This window comes from Lepisma saccharinum, chromosome 2 (assembly GCF_977018435.1).
Source record: "Lepisma saccharinum chromosome 2, izLepSacc3.1, whole genome shotgun sequence".
Taxonomy (NCBI): domain Eukaryota; kingdom Metazoa; phylum Arthropoda; class Insecta; order Zygentoma; family Lepismatidae; genus Lepisma; species Lepisma saccharinum.
The window spans coordinates 3163466-3190985 of NC_139230.1; the positions used below are offsets into that span (position 1 = coordinate 3163466).

Below are 27520 nucleotides of genomic sequence, written 5' to 3' on the forward strand. Positions count from 1 at the left end.
ACAAAAATTTCACGACATTTCGCTGCTCCAGCTTGGAGCACTCCTGTAAGGGTGCTGCCATCTTGTGTAACTGTTTCCCAGTGCATGCCAGCCCCAGCTGTGAATAGCTTACAGATGCCTTCTCAAAATAACAAACATATAACAATCACGGTCGTATTTTAGATTTTTTTATACTATTTTTCCAGTTATTTATTGAATGCACCTTGTATTAAAAATTCACACCTACTGAAGAAACTAGAAATGGAACAAAATAACTGAACAGCAAATGCACAATGATTGTTCCAACACCAATATGTTAATGTGTGTTATCAAAAGATTATGCTCTTAATATACCTACCTAATCGATACACTCACATTCTGTGACGATTTTTGTATTGTATTCTACTCGTAAAATACGTCACAGGTTCCCATCGCTTTGCATAGAGAATAGTTGCGCTACCTTGCATACTTTGTATACCTTGCTCGTGCTTACACCTATTATCGGTAGATGGCAGCACAGACACTTCTGTGCGATCAACTATTCTCTTGTGAATTCAAATCAGTGTCACTCCGAGAACACTGGCAAGATACACACGTTATTAGTCGAGTCACGCAACTTTCGGATGCACTCTTACTTGACTCAAGGCAACGTATAATGTACGAAAGACTGAAATGATATATTTTGGGGAATGGCATCGTGTTTTGGCATAAGGAGATTTTCGTTGTGTGTTTTTGACTGTAAGTACATATCCTGTTGCATATACTGAATGACATTAATTGCCTTGATTACGGATTTTGAAGTAATGAACATTACGTGTCTGTGGTCAAATTTGGTAGTTGCTTGACCATTAGATAAGAGTGCGGACGTACGTAAAGTGCCTTGTATGTTATGTACATTCGTGGGAGAGAATACTGTCCAACCGTTAAACTGTTAACATGTGTTGCTTGAAAATTATTTGACATAGCTGCTCTGTCAGTCACACGGAACGGAACACGGGGTGAAGGTTCCTTAAACTGTTTGACGCATGATGGCCTGTTGGACCAAGAAAGATCGGCAATGATATCCGTAGTGATATAAGGCATGCTTATTGGATAAATGGGTTTGACGATGCCCCTTTTGACCATAATGCCATTTCATGACGACTGGCAACGTTTGTGAATCAGGTATGTGTCGTTACGTCATAAACTGTGATTATATTGTGAGTACCTATAGACATAAAGGGACGTACTTGACTGCAATTAGTAATTATCAATATTTCGTAACTATCACCGACATGTCGCATATTCTCGTTACGCACATATTACGAGATAGACTTCATGCAAGTCAAAGGTGTAAAATTGAAATTACGTAAGCCTATCCTCGGCAATGAAAATGACGTCGTTAATTGTGAAAGAGCATTGGTTTATGGTGTTATGTTGATAATTGTGAACATTTATGAAACCATTGCATGACGCGAATGAACAAAAAGGATGAATACGTCATCACAAAATTTTGCAAATCTTGTTATTTGCTCTTGTCAGGAGTTGACGAATAGGTGTTAAAGCCACCTGCTAGAAAGTTCCTAACAACTTTCTAATAGTCTGGAGGGAGTGAAGTTTGTGTATATATAATGCCCTTTTTGTGTATCTTGTTACTTTTGTACTTGATACAGAGTCTGATGAAGACCTTGCTAGAAGGTTGAAACGTTACGTTTAGTTTATGTTTTTAATAAAATAAATTACTGCCTTGGTCAGCATATTTATATTTTTTCATAATCATGGAAACAAGGCTTCATGGTGTTATAATTGGTTTATGCTTTGTCATCCCCTCCCCCTTGTTAATTTTGCACCAGTGTACCTGTTCCTATTAGAGTGTCTAACTGCGAAGGAAGTTTTTTAAGGAACATTATACAAATTACAGAATGCAATAAATAGTTGGAAAAAGGTACCTTCTGGACCAAGTCAAACTAATGTATTAGCAATTGCAATTTGTTCCAAAGATATTTAGGCTATTGCACAGGTGCAACTGTTATATGTACGTATGTACATGCAACTATGTTATGATGAATCAAATTAAAGTCGTTGTTGATAATTGTGAACATTTATGAAACCATTGCATGACGCGAATGAACAAAAAGGATGAATACGTCATCACGAAATTTTGCAAATCTTGTTATTTGCTCTTGTAAGGAGTTGACGAAGGCGACAACTGATAATAAATTCTTGTTCTTGTTAAAATTTAAATCAGTACAGCTTCTTTCTTGACAAAAGCTAAATTTGCAAGTACCTCTACCTTGTCTATTGGTTAGTTGGTTGTGATAACAATACAAGAGTGTTATTTAATAATAGTGTGTTTCTTTTACAGCTTGTAAAGCAAATACATGTTCTTGCATTTTCAGGTTATAATTGAAAGTGACAATGCATTTGGAAGTATTTCTTGGCGTTGTTTGATATCGCAATAAGGGAGTATAGAAGCGAACATTTTACCCCGTGCTCATTGCTTCTACCAAAAGACTTTGTACGATACTTTGGTCTAGGAGTTTATCCATGGACCTTTTGCACAACTTCCTAAATTAGTATAACTCCCGCAACAAACCAAGTATACGTTACAATTCTCAAGCATGAACATCTAATGTCCAAGAGTGTCCAATAACAAATAGAAACTGCAGTATCTCTCATCACTTTTCAGCAAGTGTGGCACAAGGAACCTCTTAGGCATATTAAGAGAAGATATTGGGTCATATTAACAAAACTGAGCAACTACTCATGTTCACCTTTTGGAGTATGTGCCCTATCTCATATGAATGATAGAACCTGCTCGCACATGGAGCACCTAATTCCGGGAATACATGCTCCAGTGGTACATGTGCTCACATTTTGGAATGAAGGAAAATGAATGTCCTGAGAAATTGAACAGGTGCTTAAATACAGGGTGCTCGGAAATTCCCCTTACAAACTCCTAGGGCTAGTAGAGGGGACTGAGTAGACAATATTTGGAATAGGAACCCATGTCCGGAAGCGGCCCCGGCGCCCACCCAGCGTCGAATAACATGGGTACCTGGGGGAAACCCTGGGGGGTAAAGGCGGTCAGGGGCGTGATGCTGATCACATCACCCCCACTCATGACCGGATCAAGAAAGTGTGGGGCGTTACCCCCACACCCCCTATACGCCTTCATGGCATGGTGCTAAGCACAGGGGAACACTTTACTTTTTTTTTTTTGTCCGGAAACGTACAACCATGACAATGTGTCGGATGTGCCTGTGTTGGTATGCAACCGAGTAGGCAGTACATGACGTCAAAAGATCACCAGATGGCATGTGATGTCTACCCTGCCGCAGTATCCTGTCTAAAGCCCCATTCACGTGCCTGTGAGTCTCCGATGAACATGGTTGAGTACACGTTTGCAGAATACACGGACATGATCCTTGTGTATGGTGCAGCGGAAGGGAATGGAAGAGCAGCTCGTCGGCTGTATCAAGAGCATTATCCACAACGTGCGACTCCATCGCATACTCTTTTCAGCATTACGGAACGGCTCCGAGAATGAGGTACCTTAACCGTAGACAGGAAGGACTGTCGTTCTCCAAAGAGACGCCGCATGCCCGAATTGGAAGAGGCTGTACTGCACCACGTTGAACAGGACCCGTCAACAAGTACGCGAACAATTGTGCATGCAATGATTGTTGCTCGCAGCATCATGTGGGAGGTTCTGCATGAGCAACAACTACATCCTTACCACCACCAAAGGGTATAGACTTTCAGACCAGCAGATTTTGTACCACGTGTTAACTTCTGCATGTGGTTTCTACACCACTGAATCGACGAGCCCCACTTTCCACGTCAAGTTCTGTTCACAGATGAATGTAAATTCACTAGGGAGTGTGTTTTCAATTCTCGAAACAGCCATGTCTAGGCAGACGAAATCCCTCATGTGACGCATGTCTGGGGATTCCAGCACAGATTTGCTATCAATGTGTGGGCAGGTATTCTGGACGGTCATGTGATCGGGCCGTACCTTCTTCCAGCCAGGGTAATGGGTGCTGCGTACTTGATCTTCCTACAGGAAGTATTAGCCCTGTTCTTGGATGCTGTGGTATTGAACGTCCATCAGGAACTGTGGTCTCAGAATGATGGCGTACTGCCTCACTTTACACGTGACGTTCGGAGACATCTTAACCGAAGATTCGGGCAAAGATGGATAGGCTGAGGTGGTCCAACCACGTGGTCCCACAATCGCCAGATTAAATGCCATTGGACTATTTCTTGAGGGGTCGTATGAAGAGTATGGTGTACGAGACTCCTGTAGAGACAGAGGAAGAACTGCTGGCATGAGTTATGGTCACTGCACAAGAGATTGACGGGACACCAGGTGTGATGGAGCGAGTGTACCAAAACATGAACCATTGGTACAATGTGTGCAATGACATTGGTGGTCGTCACATCGACCCACTGTTGTAGTTCAGCAGTGCCGCATGCGACACATCCAGTGCAGAAGACAGGAATAAATTGTTGTGTTCCATTGTCGACACAAGTGTTTTTGTGATCAATGAATAGTACGTTTCTTTTTTGTTCCCTTGGCATTGTTAACAAATACATTTGTTTGTATTATGTACTGAGTCACAAGTCATTCAATTCTGTACCTTACGTAACACCTCATTTGACATGGTTGTAATAAATGATTACACTTTAAGTCATCAGGTGATCTTCTGACGTCATGTAGTGCCTACCTGGTTGCATACCAACACAGGCACATCTGACACCGTTTCCGGACATGGGCTCCTATTCCAAATATTGTCTACTTGGTCCCCTCTACTAGCCCTAGGAGTTTGTAAGGGAAATTTCTGAGCACCCTGTATAAACAAGCATGTGCGAATTTGTAGAGCTCGCGCACGTTCGGAAGTTCTCTGGCGTTTCTAATGTGCAGCGTCGTTTCGAGTCTAACATTCCGCACGGAGGTTACCGGGAGAGAGGAAGTGAGTGGGCGTGAATGTCAGAGCCAATCAGCACCAAGTGCCTCGGCACATGCGCGTACGATCATCAGCTGCTCTGCTAGAATGCTTGTAACAGCGAGAGTTGGAGAGGGAGGGGAGAGGACAAAGTAGAATACTAGTAATACAGCAGTGCATTTAAAGATACAAATCATTTGTAATCCAGTATGAGACGTATGCGAAAATGAATATCCTAACAAGAATAAGTAATTAGTAAAAGGTGGAAAACTTATGTGGTGGAACTGGAACAGATGTGTGATGGCGACATTGCGGCTCTTTAATCCAATTTTTCGATGTCGCTTATGGAGGACTCTTCTGCTTCGGAGTCACTGGAACTATCACTGCATATTTCACTGTCACTACTGCTGCTGTTGCTGTTAACCCTGAAAGTGAGGCGCTCTATTTCAGGCTCCAACAAACCTTCAGTTTTGATATAGTATTGTTCAACATCTTGCACATGACGGCAGACATCACTCCATTCTTTCTCCCCAATCTCCGAAAATCTTCTTTTACACAGCTCCCACACATCAATTACAAAGTGACATTGTGTTGTCCAACCCACTGTTTTAAGTTGCCCCATATCTTCTCAATGCTGTTCAAATCTGGATGATAAGGTGGTAAATGTAGGACCGTGTGACCATATTCAGCTAGAATTTGATCTAAAACGAACTTTTTGGCTTTGCCCTTATGCAACTTTAGGAGTTCGTAGAGTTCAGTTTTATGCATACCATCACCAAAGAGAATATTGTTTTGTAACAACCAGTTTTGCATGTCTTGCTTCCTCCTATTTGAGGTTGGGCATTTCTCGTACTGAACATTGGGGTAAGAAGCATTATCTATCACTAAAACAGAGGTAGGTGGCAAATTGGGTAGGAGCATTTCTTTAACCCAGCGAATGTAATTCTCAGAATTCATTTCTCTGTGGTAATCTCCGATTGCCTGATTCGATTTAAAGATCAGCAACGCGTTGGGAATGAAACCTTTTTCACTGCCGGCATGTACAATAATGAGATGCTGTCCCTTTGAAATAGGCACTTTCATACCTTTTACACTATCATCGCACCATGCTTTGGGATTTGCGTGCGAACTATGTATGTATGTTTCATCACTGTATATTATCGGTTGCCCTTCCCGACGAAATATGGTAATGGCTCTCAAGTAAGCTATACATGTATTGCGTATGTCACTTCTTTCAATGAGTATCCGTCTATTGCTTTCAACCTTTTTCCAGCAAAACCCCAGTTTTCGAAATATTTTTCTTAAGCTAGATGATTGACCTTCATATCCAATATCTTGGCGCAATTTCAGCAACACAGATTTCAAGGTAGGAATTCTCTTTTCCTGAATATAAAATTCATTAATTGTTCTTCGCACTACACAGAGATCAAATTCGTCCGAATTTGTGCACCGTCGCGGTCGGTTCTGATTTCTGCGCAGTGTATCATAACTGGTTGATGTGCCTTCTTCCACCTTTTCCATTTCTTTTTTTACAGATTTTATAATTTTCGAAGACACACCAGTAGCAGCAGAAACACGTTCATATACTTTCTTTAGTGGAACGGTACATCCATTTTCACCGGCTTCCCTTTGCATGAATTGCAGCACGTTTGCCAAAACTTCCCGTGTTTGCCCACGAACCATCCTGCGGAAAACCTTAGAATGAACAGGAGGAATGTTTCCCTTGAAACGAATGTGAAATTAACAGCACCCGCGTGAAGATAAACAACCGATATTCAACTTGTTTCTGCCTGGCTGCCCACGACAACAATATTCTGACTCATGCTTTTCTCCTCACCCCTCCCCTACCTCGCGCCAGCTCACCTTTGCTGAGGCTCGTTGACCAGCTTTCATCCATACGCCAGAGAACTTCCGAAAGTGCGTGAGCTCTACATATGAACGTGTATTGTCAGGTGATAAAAATGTTGATATATATGTATGAAAAGCTGCTAGTTTGGAAACTATTTGAGGGATAACTTCATTCATAATAATTCATATGTGATTAAAAATAAGAAATAAGAACAAACTAAACTATTCTCTCCACCTTACTACTAATAATTTTTATTTACTTACCCGGCAGGCTGAAGTGGGGCTCAAATCAAGTCCTATGGCAAAACCCAAGCTTCGATTTTTATGAATTTCAACCGGTAGCTGGAAAACGAAGACAAAATTTAATAAACATAATACATGGCTACATTTAAGTTTTTATTACATAGTTGTTTCTTGAAAAAGGCTTTAAGGTAGGGATGGATGATGTTAGATTTTGGCTCTGATTGCTTGATTTGGTTTATTTTCCTTTGCCTTTCAATCACTTTTGGCTAATTGTGAAGATGAGGATATGATAAAATTGATGAAGGGAGACTTCTGGCATAGTAGCACAGTGAACGCCAATTTTACGTTCCCGGATTCTGTCACAGAGACTGGTTGAAATTTTGGCAAATACCGATAAAGTGCAGATATAAAATTCCAAGTGGTCCTTGAAGAACCTGAATGGTCTATTGACCTCCATAATGAATGTGTGTTATCAGTGCCTGCAATGCAAAAGGAGCTCCATATTTAGACATTTACTTTTTGAAAAAGTACAGAATGGAGATTATGTGATTATATCCACAAAAATTATAACAAACCGACACTTATAAGACATTTATAGTTGAGCTGACCCGATACTGATACTATGACCGATTCCTACAGGTGCCAATGTCGATACTTGTATAATTCCAGTATAAAATAACAAAGGCTAGTTACCGAGCCATACTAACTTGTCACATCACTAGTCACGAATCTAGAAATATAATTTGGGGAGCCAGTCCGAGCCAACTGTCTCAGAAATATAATAATAAAAGTGTTTCTATTTACTATGTTAATATAACTATAGGTCGATTCGTAATAATATGTAAATTAATAAATTAGTACTAAATTTCTGTGATGCATATGAAGTAATGTAGTAACCACAGACTAAGAAACGTAGGAAAGACGTTAATACCTATTTTGTTCTTTGTTTCTTGACTAAAAAATATTGTTATTGTTATTATTACATAAAAAGGTAAAAGGGCGCTATAAAACAGAGATAAAACAGTAAATATTCATCATCTAGCTTACATATAGTTAGACTGCTAAATTTTTGGAACAACAACTGTCATGGCAAGGAAATTAATGTCAAAGGAGTAAAAATTGAATATTTATTGAATAGCAAAAAGAATGATGGTACGTCCATTTGATAAAAAGTAAAGTTCTTGGTAAATATGTTATGTACATTATTCTAAATAGTGGTGTAGATAAATCTTTAGAGAGGCCTCCCCGATAGTGTAGTGGTAACACGTCACCTTGTAATCAATAGATCCCGGGTTCAATACTCAGCGGAGGCACATAGTGATTCGGGTTCCACTTTAAAATGTTGGTCCAGGCCAGATTAGCATATCTGTGCATAATGTGGACTTGAAATGAAAACTCAATCTTCCTTAGTACTGTCATTCAAAGTTGTATGTTCCCAATCTAATCTCGGTGGAAATACCGGCAGTCACACAAAAGACTGACACAGAAGGGGAGAAGACAAGAAGAAATTGCTGAATCCCCTTCTCGCTTTAAAGTAAATAAAACAAAGCTAATTTCAGAATGACCTTCATCCTTCTTTTCCAAGAAATCTGGAACTACCTGACCCGGCATTAGCATCCAACTATCTTACAACCTATCTTCAAGCAAGAATTGGTAATGAATGGTTAATTTCCTACAGCGTTAACTAAGCAGTTACATGCCTTCATGATCATGTTTGGGTTCAGCTTTCACTTACCCATCTGCTTCCCATGAGGGTGGGGTTTTATCCAGTGTTTCTAGGAAAATCTATGGAACTTCCTGTGCTGTTCTCCCAATCTGTCACAAGGAAGGGTGAACGAACTTTTAAAAAGGACAAATGTTGAGACTAGCTGTTGCCTTTGCCCGCTCTTATAGCCACTGAAAATCTTTGGTATCGGTAAGAGAAAATCAACCGATAGGCTCAGCCCTAATTTACAGATATATTGGATTGTTAAAATTATTGCTAATTTTACCGATAAATTGATATACAAATATGCCTATATCAGCCAATACTGATAGAGTACCGATTAATCTGTCCCTTCCCTAATTTAAAGCGAAGATCATTTTTATGTTATTTTAGGAATTAAACATTAGTTCAGTCTGTGCACTACCACAAATATGGCTGTTTCTGAATATATTTCTTAATACAAATAAAGTGACAGAAACTCCTCCCCTTACCATCTCTCATGTTTTCGTGCTTCTTCATGCCAGCTGCACAATAAATGTAAGATTTATAAATGTTTTGTTTTGGTATAAGTTTGGTTTTAAGTCCATTTATTCACAGACAGGATAATTGGAACTGGACCTACAGTTTCAAGTAGGATCTAATGCCATGTCCAAATTGGCAAGCACTCCATTCCATTCTCTCCCATTGCTTTTGTGCAACATCAAAATCGTCCAAATCAACATGTCGCCTTGCAGTATGGTTACCACTTTTCCTGCCAGGTGTCAGCTAAAACATCACCCACCACACTTTGGGGTGCAGGCACATAGTATGAAAGCAGAAGACAATTGCCAACGAAACATCACAATGATTTTCACATATTTACTACTCATATTAGAAATGTGGCATGTGATTTCTTCTTTAACAATTTTTCTGCACATAGTGTTATTGTGATAAAATGTCCAAGTAGCACCAAGTTTTACATCGTCTATTCAGTAAACATTGCCTCTGCAAACTGAAAGTTGCAGTATGGCTGCCAAGTGCAGAGCTACAGTGACGTGAAGCATGCACATGTTTGTTGCTCCTTCCATCTATCACCTCCAATTCCACTTATGCCTCAAATTCGGACAATGTCAATAGGCAGATTCTGCAGGTGAAACAGTGCTCTAGGCAACATCAACTGTCAATTTGGACACAACCCAAACCACCATGTAATGTGCCTCCACCAGGTATTGAACCAGGGGCCCCTCAATTACAAGACAATTAGATTACCACTAAACCATCAGGAAGGTTAGATTTATAAATGGAAATATAAATAAAATCTTCACTTACCACTGTAACATTCCTATGAGGTCCAAACATCCATAGTTTTGACTGTTTTCCTTGATTAGCAGCATTTGTTTTATTCTTCATCATATCTCCAGTTTCATTTGACACAGTTGGAATGTTCGAATATCTTGGAAGCCCTGATGGTAAGCCTTCATGGCGAACTGATGCCAGAGTGGGAATTCTTGAGAAAGAACCTCGAGTTCTGCCTGCACCAAATCCATCTTCATCAGCCTTAGAACTTGCAGGTTGCTTTGTCTCCTTTGCGACAGAATTTCCTTCCGTTGTGGGTGGAACCTTGCCCAAAGAACTAAGGTAGGAATCATTTCTTTGTATGCAAGTTGTTGGCGTGACGCTGGTACCAAATGGGGATGGATGCATACCAGATGTATACGGAGATGAGATTGTAACACTTTCTGAACGAGCATCTTGGTTCGACGACATGCCCAAACTTCTGGGTCCTTGCAACGTGTTCTGTTCCGGAAAGTGTCTCAGTGATGGCAGCTTACTTCCCGATAACCGAAGACTGGGGGCGCTTGCAATAGTGGGATTAGAGGCAAGTGGCATCTGAGCAGGAGGCTGCGAACCTATTCGTGGATTAAGAGAATAAAACCCAGGCTGTGGCAACCTTGTTGTTGCTGAAGAAACTGTTACTGCTGGCTGCCAGTTTGTTCCCAATTTGTTACCAGCTTTTGCATTAGCAGAAGTTTCCCCGGTTGGTGATGGATTCAAAGAAGGTATTTTTGAGGCAGGTATTTTTGAAAGTCTTTCCTTTGAAAGAGACGAGGCAGAAACATTCCTCGGAATACCTGATTTCTTGGCATTTGCTTGCGGGGCAAGCGATCCATTTACGTTACTAGGAATACCAACGGAAAGGCCATTTGTGACCATCGGTCTTTGAGGAGTAGGTGCTACAACTGTCTCGCTAGCTGTTGGTTTGTCTTGAGTGAACGTTGCTGGTTTCTCCATAGATATGTCCTTTACTTTATGTGACTCGGAGTTGCAAGTGTCTTTCGTCTTATTAGATGATACAGGAATTTTGGTCCCATCGGTGGACAATTTATTTACATCAGGTACTATGTTTTGACTAGATGAAGTTTCTTCGACTGAAACTTCTCTGGCACTAAATGTTTTCTCTGAACTTGGCAAATCAGAACAGGAAGAATCAGTCTGCACCTTTGCTATTGTTGAGAGAAGACCCTCAGATTCTTGAACATCTTTTGGACCAACTGATTCTACTTCAGCGTTAGAAGTTGTGGTATCTACAGTATAAGTGTAATTAGCATTATCAAAGCTAGAAGAATCACTTGGTAAAACAGAGTAGGTTTCATTCAAATTTTTGCTGAATTGATTCAGTTCTTGAGCATTTTCAAACTGCATTTCATCAAGATGACGTTCCAATCTAGTTTGACTGCCAGTCTGTGGAACCTGAGAAATTGTGGAATTGTTCTGATCGATGAAAGATGAAGATGCAGCAGTTGTTTCCTCAAATGATTTGTACACCAAAGTATTATCTGCAGGAGATTCCAATATGCTTCTTCTCGTTGTTGTGCACACTTCTTCATTGAGACTTTTCTTTACATTATCGTAACAATTTACGGAACTCCCCTCGGCATGTTCAATTCTAATTCTTGGTGATGCTACATTACAACTTTGTTCTGATGGAATAGTAGGAGTTTTCTTGTCTTCTGAAATGCAATGAATGAAAAACTGTTAATAGATACGATTTTTATCAATTTTCCAAAAGAATCGACAACTTGCTTGGTCATGCATGTGGAGGTAAATATGTATGCATTTTGCAAATGACTATTACATGGAATGGTTGTGAAATTTAACACCATAGAGAGAAATTCATGCAGAACAAATAAACGTAGCAACTTTTTAAACTAATGCATATGCTCTCATACTGCAAGTTTATGAACCTTTGCACAATCAGTATGCAAAAACTAAGTATCGCAAAACAAATGGGTTGTTAAAATGTTTCTCAAATCATACAACAATATTTTTTTAAAGAATAGTTTGGATGAAGTTTTAGATAATAATGAATACATTGTAATAGTTGGGCAAAATCAATTTCATATGCTATAATAATTTTTACAATGCCTCAACTGACAAATTCATTGAAAACTGCTCATGTTCATTTAACTACACTATGCTTGATTTAAAATAAAACACTGTTCATACAAACACATTTGACAAATAAAATCATCATCAGGTGTTGGTAGGATGCAAAATGGGGAAGGAACAATACTGATATACAGAGAAACCCTGTTTTTTCCCTTCCTGGATTTTGCATTTTCCCATATTATATATATAATCTTCATGGTCCCAATACAGCAAAATTTAATAAAATTTTCCTGGATTTTAAGTTTCTTTGTCTTGCTGTCCTGAATACTCTTTTTCAGTTCACTGATTGATTGATTTGGTGTTTTAAGTCCACTTTATGCACAGTAAGGCTAATCGAGACTGGACCTACAGTTTAAAGTGGAATCTGAACCACTATGTGCCTCCACTGGGTATCGAACCCAGGACTCCTTGATTACAAGGCAACAACGCAACCACTGCACCATCGGGGAGGCCCTAGTATCAGTTCAGTCCTCATTATTCAAGGTTAAATATTTGATGAGCATAAACTAACATAATTGAAGTTAAATTGTACATTAAGTAATGAAGACCAGTTTTGGCATGTACTTACTTTGTTCTCTAGCTTTCACCACATCATGTGGCTTCCTCAGGAGATAGAACAAGAATGGTCAAGATTTAACACATGGGAAGGTAAGTTAAGGATAAAAAAGGTTAAAAAGATATAAAGACGATAAAAAGATAAAAGACAGTGCAGTGCCCTGTCACTCCTCTCTACTCCATGTCTGGCTGGCAACTGAAAGCCACATGATGTGGTGAAAGCTAGAGAACAAAGTAAGTACATGCCAAAACTGGTCTTTATTACTTAGTGAAATGATGGCATGTGGGGAAAGTTATGCCTTATCTAAATTATACATGTTACAAAAAGTATGTTTTTTTTTTAAATTACGAAGTGTACTAGCAAAGTTGGTCATATCAGAGGGCAGCACCATGTGTGCTTGACATCTGGCTATGTTAATCAGCCAATGCCCAGATGAAAGGAAAGAGTTGGAATTTACTATGCAAAAATATAGGTTAGGCAGGTTAGTTGTTTGTACTTAAGAATATGGTTTACAAAAATAGAAATATGGAAGCTAGAACTGTTTACACAGCATAAGAAAATGATAATTTAGGTACATATATGATACTACTAAAGACCATACTTACCACCTGTTATCTGATGCCCTTTTCGTTCCAATAAGTTTTCAACTGTTGCTGTACTGGCTCTCAATTTGGGCTTTTCAGAATCAAACTCCTTGCTTTCGGTCCCCAAAGTTTCTCTTCTTATGAAGTTGGAGGGAGAACTTCTAACGTAACTTGAAGAAAAGTTTGTTGTGTATCTAGGCTCTACACTGGAATTAAAATAAGCTGCTTGTTTTGAATATGCTGCTGCAATATGATACGGTGGAGGCTGCTGCTTAGCGACTTCCGGACTTTTAGCTGCATCAAATTGGGTCTCAGGGTTGTAATTTTCTTTATCACCTGATTTGTCCTGATTTTCAGCCACCGTCAATCCTAAAGGTTTTCCTTTTGCATTGGCTGCAAACTCAGCTCCTGAAGTATTTGCATACAAATGTATCTTTCCTACCGCATCCACCGATGACTCCTCAATTCTTTCACGCTTTTGAATGTCTGTCGTAGAGGGGTTATTTCTCACAGGAGAACTCATACTTAATTCTTTGCTATCCCTGATCAGCTGCGTGAATGAATCAGTAACTGACTTTGTTTCTGTGCCATTTGAAGCAAAGTCTTTTGGTCTAATGTAACGTGCTTCTCTGATTTGGTGTGGAGTTACAGTTCCAAGTGTGCTTGAAGTAATGTCTTCAAGTGGGGACACCAGGGCATGATCAACACAATCCACATTCTGTTTAATTTCTTCCCTCTTTATAGTAACAGATTGATGTTCTTTCAAATCATCATCTATCAAGTTATGCTTATCGTTTGATGGCAGCACTTCCTCTTTCTGAAGTTTATCTTGTTTTACCTAGAAAATAATAATAATTTTTACAATGGCACGGAATTGGACAAATAAAAAAAAAAGAAAGAAAGAAAGAAAAAAGAGAGGGGGAAGAGACAGAGAAAGAAGCAAGTCAGATAACATTTCTTACAAAAATTACCCCTTACTTTCTGAAATCACATTCAAATAAACCAAGGGAAGAAACGACACAGGATAAAATAAACTTTAGAAAAGCATCAACAAAGTTTGCATTAATTTGGCTAAATACAATTTCCTGATATTTCCTAGGTTTAAATGTACTTTCAAATATATACACAGTGCAGCAATTTGAAATCGAGACTGATTTTTCTCTCGGTAGGTGGCGCCACTGTGCAAGCAATCTGTGGTGCGAACAAGTGAGGGGTATCTCACGAACAATTGATGCAGAGCTCGTTGACCTTGAGCGACATTGCCGCTTGTGGCTTTGTTGAATGTGGGCACGTGCCGTGAAAGTGTGTCATGATTTCAACATTGAACGAAGCAAACATTCAAGTTGTGTGTGCTCTTGGGTAAAACTGCTACGGAAACATTTTACACGTTGCAGCAAGTCTATAGGGACAATTGTTTATCCTGTACGCATGTATTTGAATGGCACAGGTATTTCAGTGACGTGCGGGAGTCAATTGGAGACGACGAGCATCCAGGTGTAGCAAGGATGGTAAGAAAACTGGAATTGGTTGAGAAAGTGAGAACAATCATTACTGAAGACTGAAATTTCACACAGACTGTTATTCCAGCATTTTATATTGGGGTACTGAAACATTCGTTTGATGCAAAGAATAACACATGTGAGGCCCGAGTGTCTGCATCATGACAGTGCCACAAGTCACAAGACTGTGATTGTGAAGGGCTTTCTGGCCCTAAAGGGACTCTGTGTATTGTTATACCCTGCCTACTCACCGGATCTGACTCCGTATGATAATTTTCTATTTCCTAAACCAAAATCTGCAGTGAAAGGTTCCTACTTGGATGATGTACCAACAATCAAGAAGGCTAAGACATGGATTTTAAACAGCATTACACAAAATGAATTCCAGCAATCCTTCCATGCACTGGTAGGCATTGCGCTACGATATGTGGATGCAGGAGGGTCCTACTTTGAATGTTCCAAGGTAAGTAACTTTCAATGAAAACTTGTTTACTTTTTACAGCACCAGTCCTGATTTCAAATTGCCACACTGTGTATTTCTAGGTCACTCAGTAATATTACAACTTACTAATAAATAAGTATTAAATATTCAAAATACCTTATTCAAATTATTGAAGATTATTAAGAACTAATGAAAAATAAAGGAGTAAGTAAGGAAGTCAGATATGAAAAAGTTAAATGCGTTTTCATACTACAAGGTATCGTTGTATATGAGACTGTATTTATTCGAGCAGTGTGTGTTCGACTAGTTACTGTGTACAGATTATATTCTATCTGTTAAAAGGCCTCAAAACAGCAGTGTATCCTCTTGAATTTTATAATGAGTGGATATTACAATAAGCAAGGTTACGGTTTCTTTTTAGTATTCAGTACTATGGTCTATACTCCGGATGGCATGTAATAACTTGTATACTCTGTAAAAGTCAGTCTTATGAATGAAGAAAGAATAATCATTTGTATCATACTTACAATCGTATCAAGGACAATTCCAGATGAAATCTGAGGTTTTGTAACCTTTGCTTCTTTAATTTGTGCATCCTGCGTACCAACAGAAATCATTTCGCCTACAACAGGAACATCACTTTCAACCTGGAAATAACATACATGTAGCTATAAAATGTATTGCTCATAATCATTATTACAACTACTATTTATACAATATGCTATGCTTGATACAGTTCCAGATCAAGGAAATTGAAGCAGTATATCCCAAGCTTCGTCTACATCTATCAACGTTGACCAAATTATCAACAAATTTCAATGTGTATGCATTATTTAGGAATATAACAGTACTGCATCTTAGAATTTTTCTATCCTATCTGGTTCATTGTGACGGCCACAGTGACTAGCTGAAGGAGAACCATTGTATAAAATTTCAATTTTCTTCTTCCTCTAACAATTTGTATTTTTGATATTTTACGTCACATTTATACAGGGTGGCTACTCTGGGATCTTGATAAAATTCAAGGGTGCAAGTGGATGTTTTCCGTTTCAACCTTACGTATTACTGCCTCTCACCACCTACCCACAGACACACCCAAATATTTTATGAAGGGTCTGGGTGATTCCAATTTATCCAAAAATTCTAATTCAATTCAATTGAACAGTATATATATATATATATATATATATATATATATATATATAAATTTAATTAAGGTGTGGAGTTTACATACTCAGATTAGAAATACTACAAACACAAGTCACAAACGTTACGGAAAATTGTAAATTGTAAATTGTACAAGAATTTCACACTCTAATTTACCTAATCAATCTTACATCTGTCAGATAGATTGTTATGCAAAGGACACTAACAAATCAAATGTTTTATTTTCCAGCCATTTTTTCTTCTTTTCCTTCCTCGATAAAAAATAAAGGCTAAACTATGAAAAACTTGCCTCGGGGCATTAATAAATATGTATAAATTCAATGGGATTGGGATTAATAAAAGTTGCCAATTTTCACGTGTACAGAGAAAAATTCACGTAGAATTCATGCATAATTCCCGGAGCCAATAATTCATGCATAATTCCTGGAATTCAAAGAATTCCCGGTGAGTAGCCACCCTGTTATACCACTTTTGACTAATTGCAACAATGATTGAGTTTCTGTTTTAAGTCTACTTTATGCACAGTAAGACTAATCAGGACTGGACCTACAGTTTAAAGTGGGATCCGAACCACTGTGTGCTTCCATCGGATATCGAACACAGAACTCCTTGATTCCAAGGGGGCGACACTACCAATTGCAATGATGAGGATGAGTGATGACGATAGTTGAAATTGATGAAGAGATATTCACAAAGAACACCACTTCAAGACCAGGATTCGAACCCAACTTCAGTGGCAAGTCCACCACCTCATGTGCTCAGTCATATAGCTTTTCCTCTAACTATGCTCAATTGGAGAGGTCTTTTAAAACTTATACTTTCCATGGCAAGTAATTGTCCTACTACACTTTCTTTGTACATGTCAACACACTTGAAAAATAAAAGCTTGAAAATCACTTGTCCTGATAGGGTCTCTTCTCTTAAAGATTAATACGATTTTTCTGGCCCAGACCAACCACTCCAAAATACACCCTCACCTTTCTAGATGATGATCCAGTTCCATCTCCTGTAAGCACTGTTCTTAAGTTTCGAGCATGTCGAGCCATGGCACGTAGTTCCTTAGGATAAGGCGTTGGAGCTCGAAGAAGTCTACGAGGTAATTCAGAGTCAATATCAGGTGCAAATCTAATGTGTGGGCGTTGCTTTGACTGGCCCTCCTGTTTTTGCTTCATTGGCACAGACATTTTGTAACCTATGAGAAAATATCATGTTAGTAATTTATACAAATATATAGTTAAAAATACAAATGCTGGTGCTTTAGCCAGAGTGTTCATAGTTCATGAGAACAGGGATGGCATTGTGGGTGCTGCAACCCCCTTCCCCTATCCCAACAAACCATTGAACATTCTGGCTATAGCACCAATCTTGACCTTTGGCAACTATTGACTTCATTTCTGACCTGGCCATTCAACAGTGTTGTAACATATCCTTTCTCTACAAAGAGAAGATGCAGTAATACCACAAAACATATACATTTTATTCTGTCTGGTGAGTGCTTTCTATTTCATTCCTACTTCTGTATTTTAGCCCTTTGCCTGTCTTCTACCCTGGCCCCCTTTTTTTGTTCTTATATATTTTCTTCTTGAAATTATAAGGCACTTGGTGCATCAGCACTTAGGCTATTATGCCTGTCATGCGATACAGGGACATGACCCTTAACAATAAAATAAACAACAGGGCTGAGGAATTTAAAAAGTGCAGAGATTCAAACTCCTCTTGAGAAGATGATATCCTTATGAAGAGAAAAGCAATATAAGTATCGGAGGACAAAAATCTCCATACCAATGATAAAAGCTGAGTCTGTACAGTCATTCAGTGCAAAAGGGTACAAAACACTGTCAAACAGGAGGATATTGTGGCTCTAAGTTCGGGGGTCAGAAACATGTTATACTGAACAAATGCAATTTGCAGGGTGTACCATCTGAAAAGGCCATCCCTTAAATGTTCTTTTTGGAACCTGGTTATATGTGAATTATATCATTATATTAACAGAAACAACAAAATGGCAGAATTTTCAACTCAATTACTGGTTACTTGTAGAAATATCAGATCAGTTGCTGATAAATCAATATGCCCAAATCAGCAGAGTACCAGTTATTGGTTCCAATCCCTAATATACGTATATTTGATCCACTGCGAGTTCTCAATGATCCTTCTCTCTAAAAACTGGGTGCATTTCGGGATCAAAAGCAGTATATGAAATGGCATTTCGGTGTTATAAAATTGTGAACAGCACCCTGAATTTGATTTTAACTACACTTATTACACAAAATAAGTATTTCCCTTATAATAGTACACTTATCTAGTTGTCAGAGTTTTAAGTTCATTCCTATGTAAAGGAGTCCAATTTTGCTTCTCAACTATGTACAGCAGAATGATTTGCATAACTCACAGGATAATTCAGACTTCAGAAAGTGTTGCATCAGTAAATAAACTCTAAATTTTGTGCTTAAAAGTTTATTTCACATTCTGCAGTTTATTTCGCATCATTTTATGACAAAACATGGCAGGAAAATGCATCTCACACCTTTAAAAAACATGAAAAATTAACAGTGTGTTATTTCACATCTTGTGTTTTTGTCAAAAATGAAATGTGCATGCCTCTACTCATATCCAATGAAAAAAACATTTTCATTATTAAAAAGTTTATGTCAAGTCTGTATGTAATTATTTTGCATTGGTTTTTGCCATCTCCAATACCTGAAATCACTATAGGTGAGCAACAATGTGATTCCTTGAAGTAAGCGAGGGAGGATTAATACAGTCCCACACATACAACTTGTTTTAATTCCATTTTATGCAGAGCTAAGCTAATCAGGACTGGACCTACTATACAATTCAAAGTGGATCATTCAAAGACATGTTAAATTATATGACAATAAATTGGATCCACAACTAGAATCAAGTGTGGAGTAAATAAAATCAAGAAAAAATGTTCCATAGAACCAAGAATAATGGCTTACATAAAATTATTTTTCTTGTAAAACAACAAACATGAATGCAAAAGTTCTTTAGAAAAATGAAGTCTGTAGCACTACATGCCAGCAAAATAATTTTAAAATGTAAATTCTGGAAAACATGCTACTCTTTAAAAATTACTAGATGTTCATAGATAATAGAATACTAACAGATGCAGGAAGAAACCCATTTTGAAGCACTCAAGAGAAGAAAGATCACAACACACATTTTCATGCTCCCCCTCAAGAAGTATTTAACAAATTAATTGTAAATTCTCTAAAGACCACCAATCTTTTGATGTGAAAACAACTAGCAAATTAGAATTAGAACTCAATCAAACTGAGAACTATACATATGTCTTAATATTTAATCTATAACAAAATGAATATAGTTGAAATAGCACCTATCTTAGCAAGATACACAATTTTACATTGCAAATTCTTATCCATAAGAAAGGTATTCCCACCCATTCACACAATAAAATGATATGATATAAATAACTACCAATGTTTTCCTCTTTCTATTAAAAACCTTTACAGGGGATAAAGGGAAGATTCAGGAACATGCTAAACATCTTGGGTGGAACTTCACAAATGAGTTTATGGAACTTATTAAAGGTTCAATGAATTCCAAAGAAATACTAATACTGGGAACAGCAGACCAAATCAAGCTAACAACAACAAACTATTCACAACTTCAACCTGTAATACATCACCATAAATAAAACGAACAACAAAATATAGACAAGACAAACACCGTAGGTACCAACATTATATTATTACCATTATTATTAAATAGTGATTCTCATGTCCCTGTTACCATGTAAATTCCATCTTACTACAACAGTAACATAATAAGACTTCATAAAATTGTGGGAGACATGCATTCACAGACACTGATTATTTTGCATGAAAGTTACAAGCAGAAATTTTAATTTAATAAAAGAAAATGGACATTCCCATTAGCACTTAAAGGAAAATAAATCATCCAAAAAATAATACCATATAGTTTAGAATGCAGAAACTACATTCAACACACATTCTATACTCTACAATGGTATTGAATTTTATGAATGCATTCCAAACACCTCTTTTCAATGCAGTCTTACCTCCTATTCCACATTTATCCATCCTAGTATTTCAGCTTACTATATAAATAAGAATTGAATACATGATATTTCATATGTCTAGGTTTTATATTCAAAATAATTAAAGAGTAAAAACTTTAGACAGCAAAAACTTGTAGTTAAAATTTTGAAAAAAAAAAAGTGTACATATGTGGAACAACCTTCTTCTACTCACATTTCAGACTAGATAAACTGATTTGGTGGTTGTGTGTAGATGATGATAATATGAATTAACTCAATAATTCCATATTAACAACTACCATACACCTCAATGATAAAATTATGCTTCAATTCAAATAACCTTGAGATTACTAAAACTTCAAATAATATAAACAAGCCATTTCTCTTTAATTGGATTTTAATATTTACATGCTGGTATGCTTTCTGTTATAACAGCATGTGCCGTGGAGGATGTGACTAGCATAATCACATTAAAGTATACCTGGATTGTAACCACATTAGACGTCAAACTCATATTTAAGGTGTGTGCCACTTACTCATGATGATAAAATAAAAGTACTTAAAAAATACTATAAAATGAACTACTTACGATTTGTGAGTATAAGTTTTTACAAAAAAAAAACATGAGGAGTTTAAAAGGGGGGGAGGAATAATGATAATGTGTTAAATTTAACACATCTTGTTCTTCCTAAGGATTTAAAAGAAATCATTGGTAAAGGGCAAAAATTTGCCATCGGGGATGGAAAGATCATAAAGGAGGAATTTATAGCAGGGGCCGAAGGAAAAGGGGCAATGTTAGACGATAAGGATGATAGAAGTGAAGTAAAACATAAATAAAATTTATGACATCATTGAAAATCAGATTAGGAAAGAAATGGTTAAGATTAAGGGTAGTAGCAAGGAAGGAAAGGCAGGGGAAAATAAGCAGAAGAAATATAAAAGAAAGTTAAGTAGTGTTAAAGAATGGGTTAAGGAAAATAACGTATTTTTGATCAGATCGGACAAGGAATATAAAATGGTCGTTATTGACAAGGATGAATATAAAAGAAAGATGGAGGACTGTTTTTGCGGTAATGATTTTGAGGTGGTAGATCAAAACCCTGTAAGCAAAATTAAGAGTGAAGTTAAGAAAGGGGTAGAGACCAGTGGCCTTTGGGATTCCAAAAAACCCACAAAGAACATACCCCTTTAAGACCCATAATTCCCATGTATTCACATCCAGGGTATAATTTAGCCAAAACCCTTGAATCCAAATTAAAGAGGTTGGGGAAAACACCAAGTATAGTGTAAGGAATTCGTGGGATGTGAAGAAAGAAATAGAAAAACTTGAAATCACAAAGGAAGATAGGATAATGAGTTTTGATGTTGTCAACTTATATCCCAGTGTCCCTACGGACAAGGCTACGGATTGCTTAATAAGGAGGTTAATGGAAAGAGGGGTCATTGTCATAAGATGGTTTCACTTGTGTACAGGGTATAACTATTTTAGCTTTAATGACAAGATTTATACGCAGAAGGAAGGTTTTGCCTATGGGGAACCCTGTCTCTGGAATTCTATCTGGGATTTTCATGCACTAAATTGAGAAAGCGGCCTTGGACCAGATGATAGGGGCTATTAAGTACTTTGGGAGGTATGTGGACGATATCCTGATTATAGGAGACGAGAAGGGCCTTAACACATTGGGGTCTTACGACGGGCATAGCCCGCAGTGCACTTAAAGTCAATGTGGATGAAAGATGGGCATAGCCCATCCTGCAGTATGCAATCGCTTTGCCGATTAAACTACGAGCTATGTTCGTAGTTTGTCTCATGTGGGTGTTTCTTCAAGCCTCTTGGTTGAAATTCCGACCACTAGGTGACTCATGTGCTATTTTTATCTCGCACCTGCGACTGTTTGTTGTCGGGTTGATGTACGTTGCATTGTTTAGAATGGGGTCGTTAGATCCAGACCACATAGCGAAAATTCTGCATTCCATTTGTTCATTAGGTCAGTGGTGAATGCATATGTAATTTATATGAAAGTAAACAGGGAAAATCATAATATATGTCTGGAAGAGTTCATCATGCAAGTAGGGGAAGCACTACTCATCAAAGTGGGCAAAGATATTCAAGGTCTAACATCAATGTCAACTACAGCAGATAGGCTAACAAGCCGCCATTTTCCAAGGAAAATCCCCCCCCCCTTACAGAGGAAAAGTCAAGGCCCTGTAGGTCATGTAAAGTTTGGAGAGACAGGCACAAAAAAAAAACTGGCAAGTGGGCAAGAAAAGACACAACATTTTACTGCCCCAGCTGTGACGTTGCTCTCTGCATTCCTGAATGTTTCGAACTTTTTCATACAAAAGCTAATTACCTGTAATTTGTAATTATTTTTTATGTGCACATAAGAAGTATTCTTATGCAAGATTCAAAAGATGTATTGATAGTTTATGTAGTTTTTGCATTGTTAATTATTGAAATTTCCAGATTACGAACTTAAAATATCTCTATATTAACATTTGTTACAATGTTGTACTTTTTCTTTTTTCACAAAACATTGCAGAAAAAAATATTAAAAAATGTCTGAAAATGAAAAGAAAATGCAACAAATTTTTGTTAATTGAAAAGAGGAAGTTTCGTAGATTTAAGAAATGTGCGGTAAATAAAAACAAAGTAAAAATATTTTTTCTATGATTTTTTTAAAAACAACCAAAAACCGCAGTCCAGAGGTAAAAATGCTGTATTATGAGGCCAGACCCAAATGTGTTAATAGGATGTTTGAAGTTTTGGGAGAACAAGATAACCGGATCAGATTTACTAAAGAGGAAATGAAAGAAGATGAAATTAGCTTTTTGGATCTATCGATTATTAACACTGGAATGGAAATTAGGACTGGGGTATACCATAAAGCCTTGGCAGGAGATCTGTACATTCATAACGAATTACAACATGCAAGAAGAATAAAAAATAATGTGTTTCTCAACTTTTTATAAGAGCAATAAGGTTATGTAATCTCAGGGATGATCTGAGGAAAGAAGAAAAATGGATCATGGGTGTGGGAAAAAAGAATGGGTATAAAGAGATCAAATTGAGGAGGTTGCGAAGGGAAGCTCGCAAAATTTGTGAAAGGGAAGGTAGGGTAGTAGTGGAAAGTGTTAAAGATGAGGATGGGGAAAGGATGAAGTTTAAATACACAGGGATCCTGTATTTCAAGCAAGTTTCAGAGAGGATCGAAAAGGTGGCCAAAGAGTATGGAATTAAATGTGGGATGAGGCACCGCGAACAATTGAAAAGCATTTTCCAGAGTACAAAAAAGATAGAAGGAATGGGGAAAAAGAGGGGGAGAATGAAAAAGGGGTATATAAAATCAAGTGCAAATGTAACAAGGAATACATAGGACAAACTGGAAGAAGTATGAGGATTAGATGGGGAGAGAACGATAAGGATATTAGAAGGGGGGGGGGGGGCTCCAAGAACGGGGTTGTCTGAACAAATAATTGATTTGATTTGAATTTAAAATTTTGGGAGCGTCAGCACTTAGGCTATTTTGCTCCCGTCACATTATACGGGGGCCAGCCCCTTATCATTACAAAGAACAACTCTAACGTTGCATAACTAAAAAATTTAAAATGTTCCGACTTCTGTTAAAAGCTGAGGCTGTAAAGGGGCAACTCAGCACACATAAGGACAAAAGAACAGGACAATACAAACAAAATTATACTGGCCGTGGGGCCAGTCGCCAGAGCCTCGTTAGTCTTCAGTTCAGAGTGCACTAATGTGGAAGTGAGGTTGACATTTGGGTGTACTACATGGAAGGTCACCCCTTACACCCCGAACACATAATTGAGGAAGGGCATAAAATTAGGAAAAAGAGAGGTGGTCAGAATTGAAAATAAACCAATGAGTATTTGCAAAGACAGGAATAATAAATTGAATAGGGGATGATGGAAATGTTGATGAATTATGGATCAAGATGTTCAAGAGATGGGACGTGAGTAAAGGAAAAAGTATCGGTTTTGAGGTCACTCCGGCCGTAATCAACGCGACCCGCGAGATCCAGGATTTCGTGTTCAAAATGACGTAGTAGTGATGGATAGGAGCGGGAGAGAAGTAGGCGGGGCAGGAGTCTGGCAACTTCCGGCATTCAGGGAGAAGCCAAACCAGTCGCCATATGCTCATGCATGGCACAATGTGGGGTTCTAACATGTTATTGTGATGAAGTTTTTTATGGTTCATTTTTAGATTCGAAGTTCTGTTGTTACGAAATACCTTTTTATCCGTAATTTTTACCATTACCTTACTCCTTGTCTTTTATTCTAATTGACGTGGCCATGAAGTGATTCCACTCGTCAAGATTGTGAACCTGATGAAGGGACCAGTTGAGTCTTGAAACTTTTTTTTTTTTTTTTGTAAAAACGTATACTCCCAAATTGTAAGTAGTTCATTTTATAGTATTTTTTAAGTACTTTTATTTAACCACAATGGAATGGAAGGGTACCATATTAAAATCATCAGGAAAACAATCTTACTATTTCACACACTACTTATGACCGATATGCAGCAATTTCCTCTAGACAGTACAGTTAGTACGAATAGATATGTTATTCTACCACGACTATTTTCTAAGCCAGTCAGTTAGGTTGTGCTTTGTTTATCTATGATAGGGTTGCTATACATCCCGGAATGGTGTCATTTGTCCCAGTGTCCTAAAACCTTCTCTTGGACACAAGTTCCAGAATTGGGTTAAAAGCAGTAATGATTGACTAGGCAGATACTTTTATGAATTTTGTTATTTACATTCCTACACATGAATCTGATATGTAAGGCACAAAATTGTTTCCTGGAGATGCTTTTTAAGTCTCGAACTTTTGTCACCATTTTTGAAAAAACATATCTTCTAAAACTAGGCTTATTTTTTTAATAACTTTCTTCTGCATCCTTGAAAACTATCCTTACAACCTGTGGAACCACATGGCAGTTTCAGTGTACAGTCCATTATAAATATGGTGTACATACACACTGGTACTACTTTGTTGGGTTCAGGCCCCCTCCCCCTTATCTCCTCAACATGCTTTCGGTCAGAGTATTCTGGATTTTCACTTATGGAATTCCCCGAAATACAGCAACCCTACTGTATGAACAAGAAATATTGGAAATATCAATCTATTAATATTAATACAAGTATTTCAAACAACTGAAGTTAAATCAAACTATTGACATACTGAAAATCAAGGTTTTGAAACTTCCATACTTCTAAATTCCAAATAAGAAACTAACATTCACATTAATCCTTATTTTAGCTGGACCCCCCCCCAACACACACACACACACACACACACGCACACGCACACGCACACGCACACGCACACGCACACACACACACACACACACACAGAAAAACATATATGCAGGGTGGATAAAAACCATGATTTTTATGATGATTTTTAAAATTTAAATCAGATTATTTTTATTCAAATCTATTATTAAAAAAAACAACCTTAAAATTGCTTGTGTGGTTTTTGGTACCATACATATCGATATATGTTTTTTTTTTGGAAAAGCTTTTTCTAGTATACGACCCTCTAAAATATTTGAATAGTCTGATTAAACAAATAAAGAAATATATGTAAATATACATTTTTTCTGTTTCTGATACTGTATATATGAACCTATTATGCAAATGTTTGTTGAGTGTGTTAATGAAACTATAATAATTTCAGTAACTTAAAATATTTTTAGTCTTTGTAGTTGAATTTTGGCAATTTTCTAATGATAGTTTGCAAAATATCAGCTGCCATGTTTATTTACACTTTAATGATAGTGACACTATTTATGGTTTAACATGATTAGTATTTTGTATATTTTTCTACACAAAATGTTTGTTGTTATTGCCCATCAAAATTATTGAATATTAAATCGAGAGAAATGCAAGTCTGTTTACAGTTTACATATTACATTTCCTTTTGTATGAGCTTCACCCCATTAGTACATATATTTTGTTTCCTTTTTTTGGAGCCTAATAAACACCATTCAATGATTACAAGGTTAATGTACTTTCACAAAAAGTGATTCTTATATCTACAAAATCCTTATGTACATTATTCTATAAATCATTTCTTTAAAGTGATTTAAGTCGGTGATTTTTTCAAAATTTAAATCACTCCACCTTGCATATATGTATGAATTACGCACTTGTATTTCAAAAATATCAATAACAGCACACACTTATGCAGGTTTGCTGGTTAGTTCCTTTCATGTCTTTCCGATTCCCACCAATTGTAACAATTAAAGGTTGTTCAAAATTATGATTAATATTAGCGGGGGAGTGTTCCACTCCAATTATATGCATCAATTTGCCAGAGCATTGCTTCAAAATGAATTCAAGAATTCCATCAGAATATTAAATACCTGTCACATATTCACAAAACACAGTTTTTCACACAATACAGTCAACTCTCGATTCTACGACCCCGGATATAATGACCCTCTTGAAGTAATGACACTTTTCCCAGGACCCGTGAAATATTTGGAAAAAAATTGAAAAATTGAAGGAAATTGCACTCATTCCCTTCGCAAGCGCTCTACTGCTCGCAAGTGGGTCTGATCTAAAAATAGACACCACCACACCAAGCTTGAGTGATATCCAATAGCACTTGACCTCTAACTTCCCTCAAGCGTGCCAATGTTACCCCACACCCGACAGCCACTACCCAACATGCTAGGCTTGTTTTGCCATTCTGATTTCGCTTGCTCTTGGATATGTGAGAAGAGAAGATCGAATGTGCTTGGATGTTATTTATTTTAAATTGACCTTGACTTGTTTCCTTGTCCTAAGAGCTGCTGACAACTGGATGGGTGGGGGTGGGGGGGGGGGCAGCCCGAAATGACTGTGCTGGACTTGCAGTCTTTGTCTATGTATATGGTAGGTCAAGCTCTTTCATCGATAAATACACCACCTTGAGAAATTAGAGATAAGATCGCAGGAATGTTCCAAAATACAAATGTGTGGTGCCTGGAAGTCAGGACAGTCTGTCCAGCTCTGACCTAGATTTCAGCAGGTCCCCGTGAGTGAGCAACTCTTGGCCTTGTAGCTGACATCTTCCAGTAACTGCTTT

At 37.6% G+C, this 27520-nt stretch overlaps 1 protein-coding gene across 2 annotated transcripts in view; it reads right to left on the reverse strand.

Annotated features, from left to right (window-relative positions):
• Window positions 1-27520, reverse strand: part of LOC145983867 (uncharacterized) — a 178621-nt gene that overhangs the window by 6336 nt on the left and 144765 nt on the right. For both annotated transcript variants that reach the window (XM_083116931.1, XM_083116932.1), the window contains exons 9-13: window positions 17358-17572; window positions 15741-15860; window positions 13294-14110; window positions 10012-11693; window positions 7020-7097 (exon numbers count right to left, since the gene is read on the reverse strand). In XM_083116931.1, coding sequence (XP_082973057.1) covers window positions 7020-7097; window positions 10012-11693; window positions 13294-14110; window positions 15741-15860; window positions 17358-17572 — 2912 coding nt within the window. The remainder of the gene's footprint in view (window positions 1-7019; window positions 7098-10011; window positions 11694-13293; window positions 14111-15740; window positions 15861-17357; window positions 17573-27520) is intronic.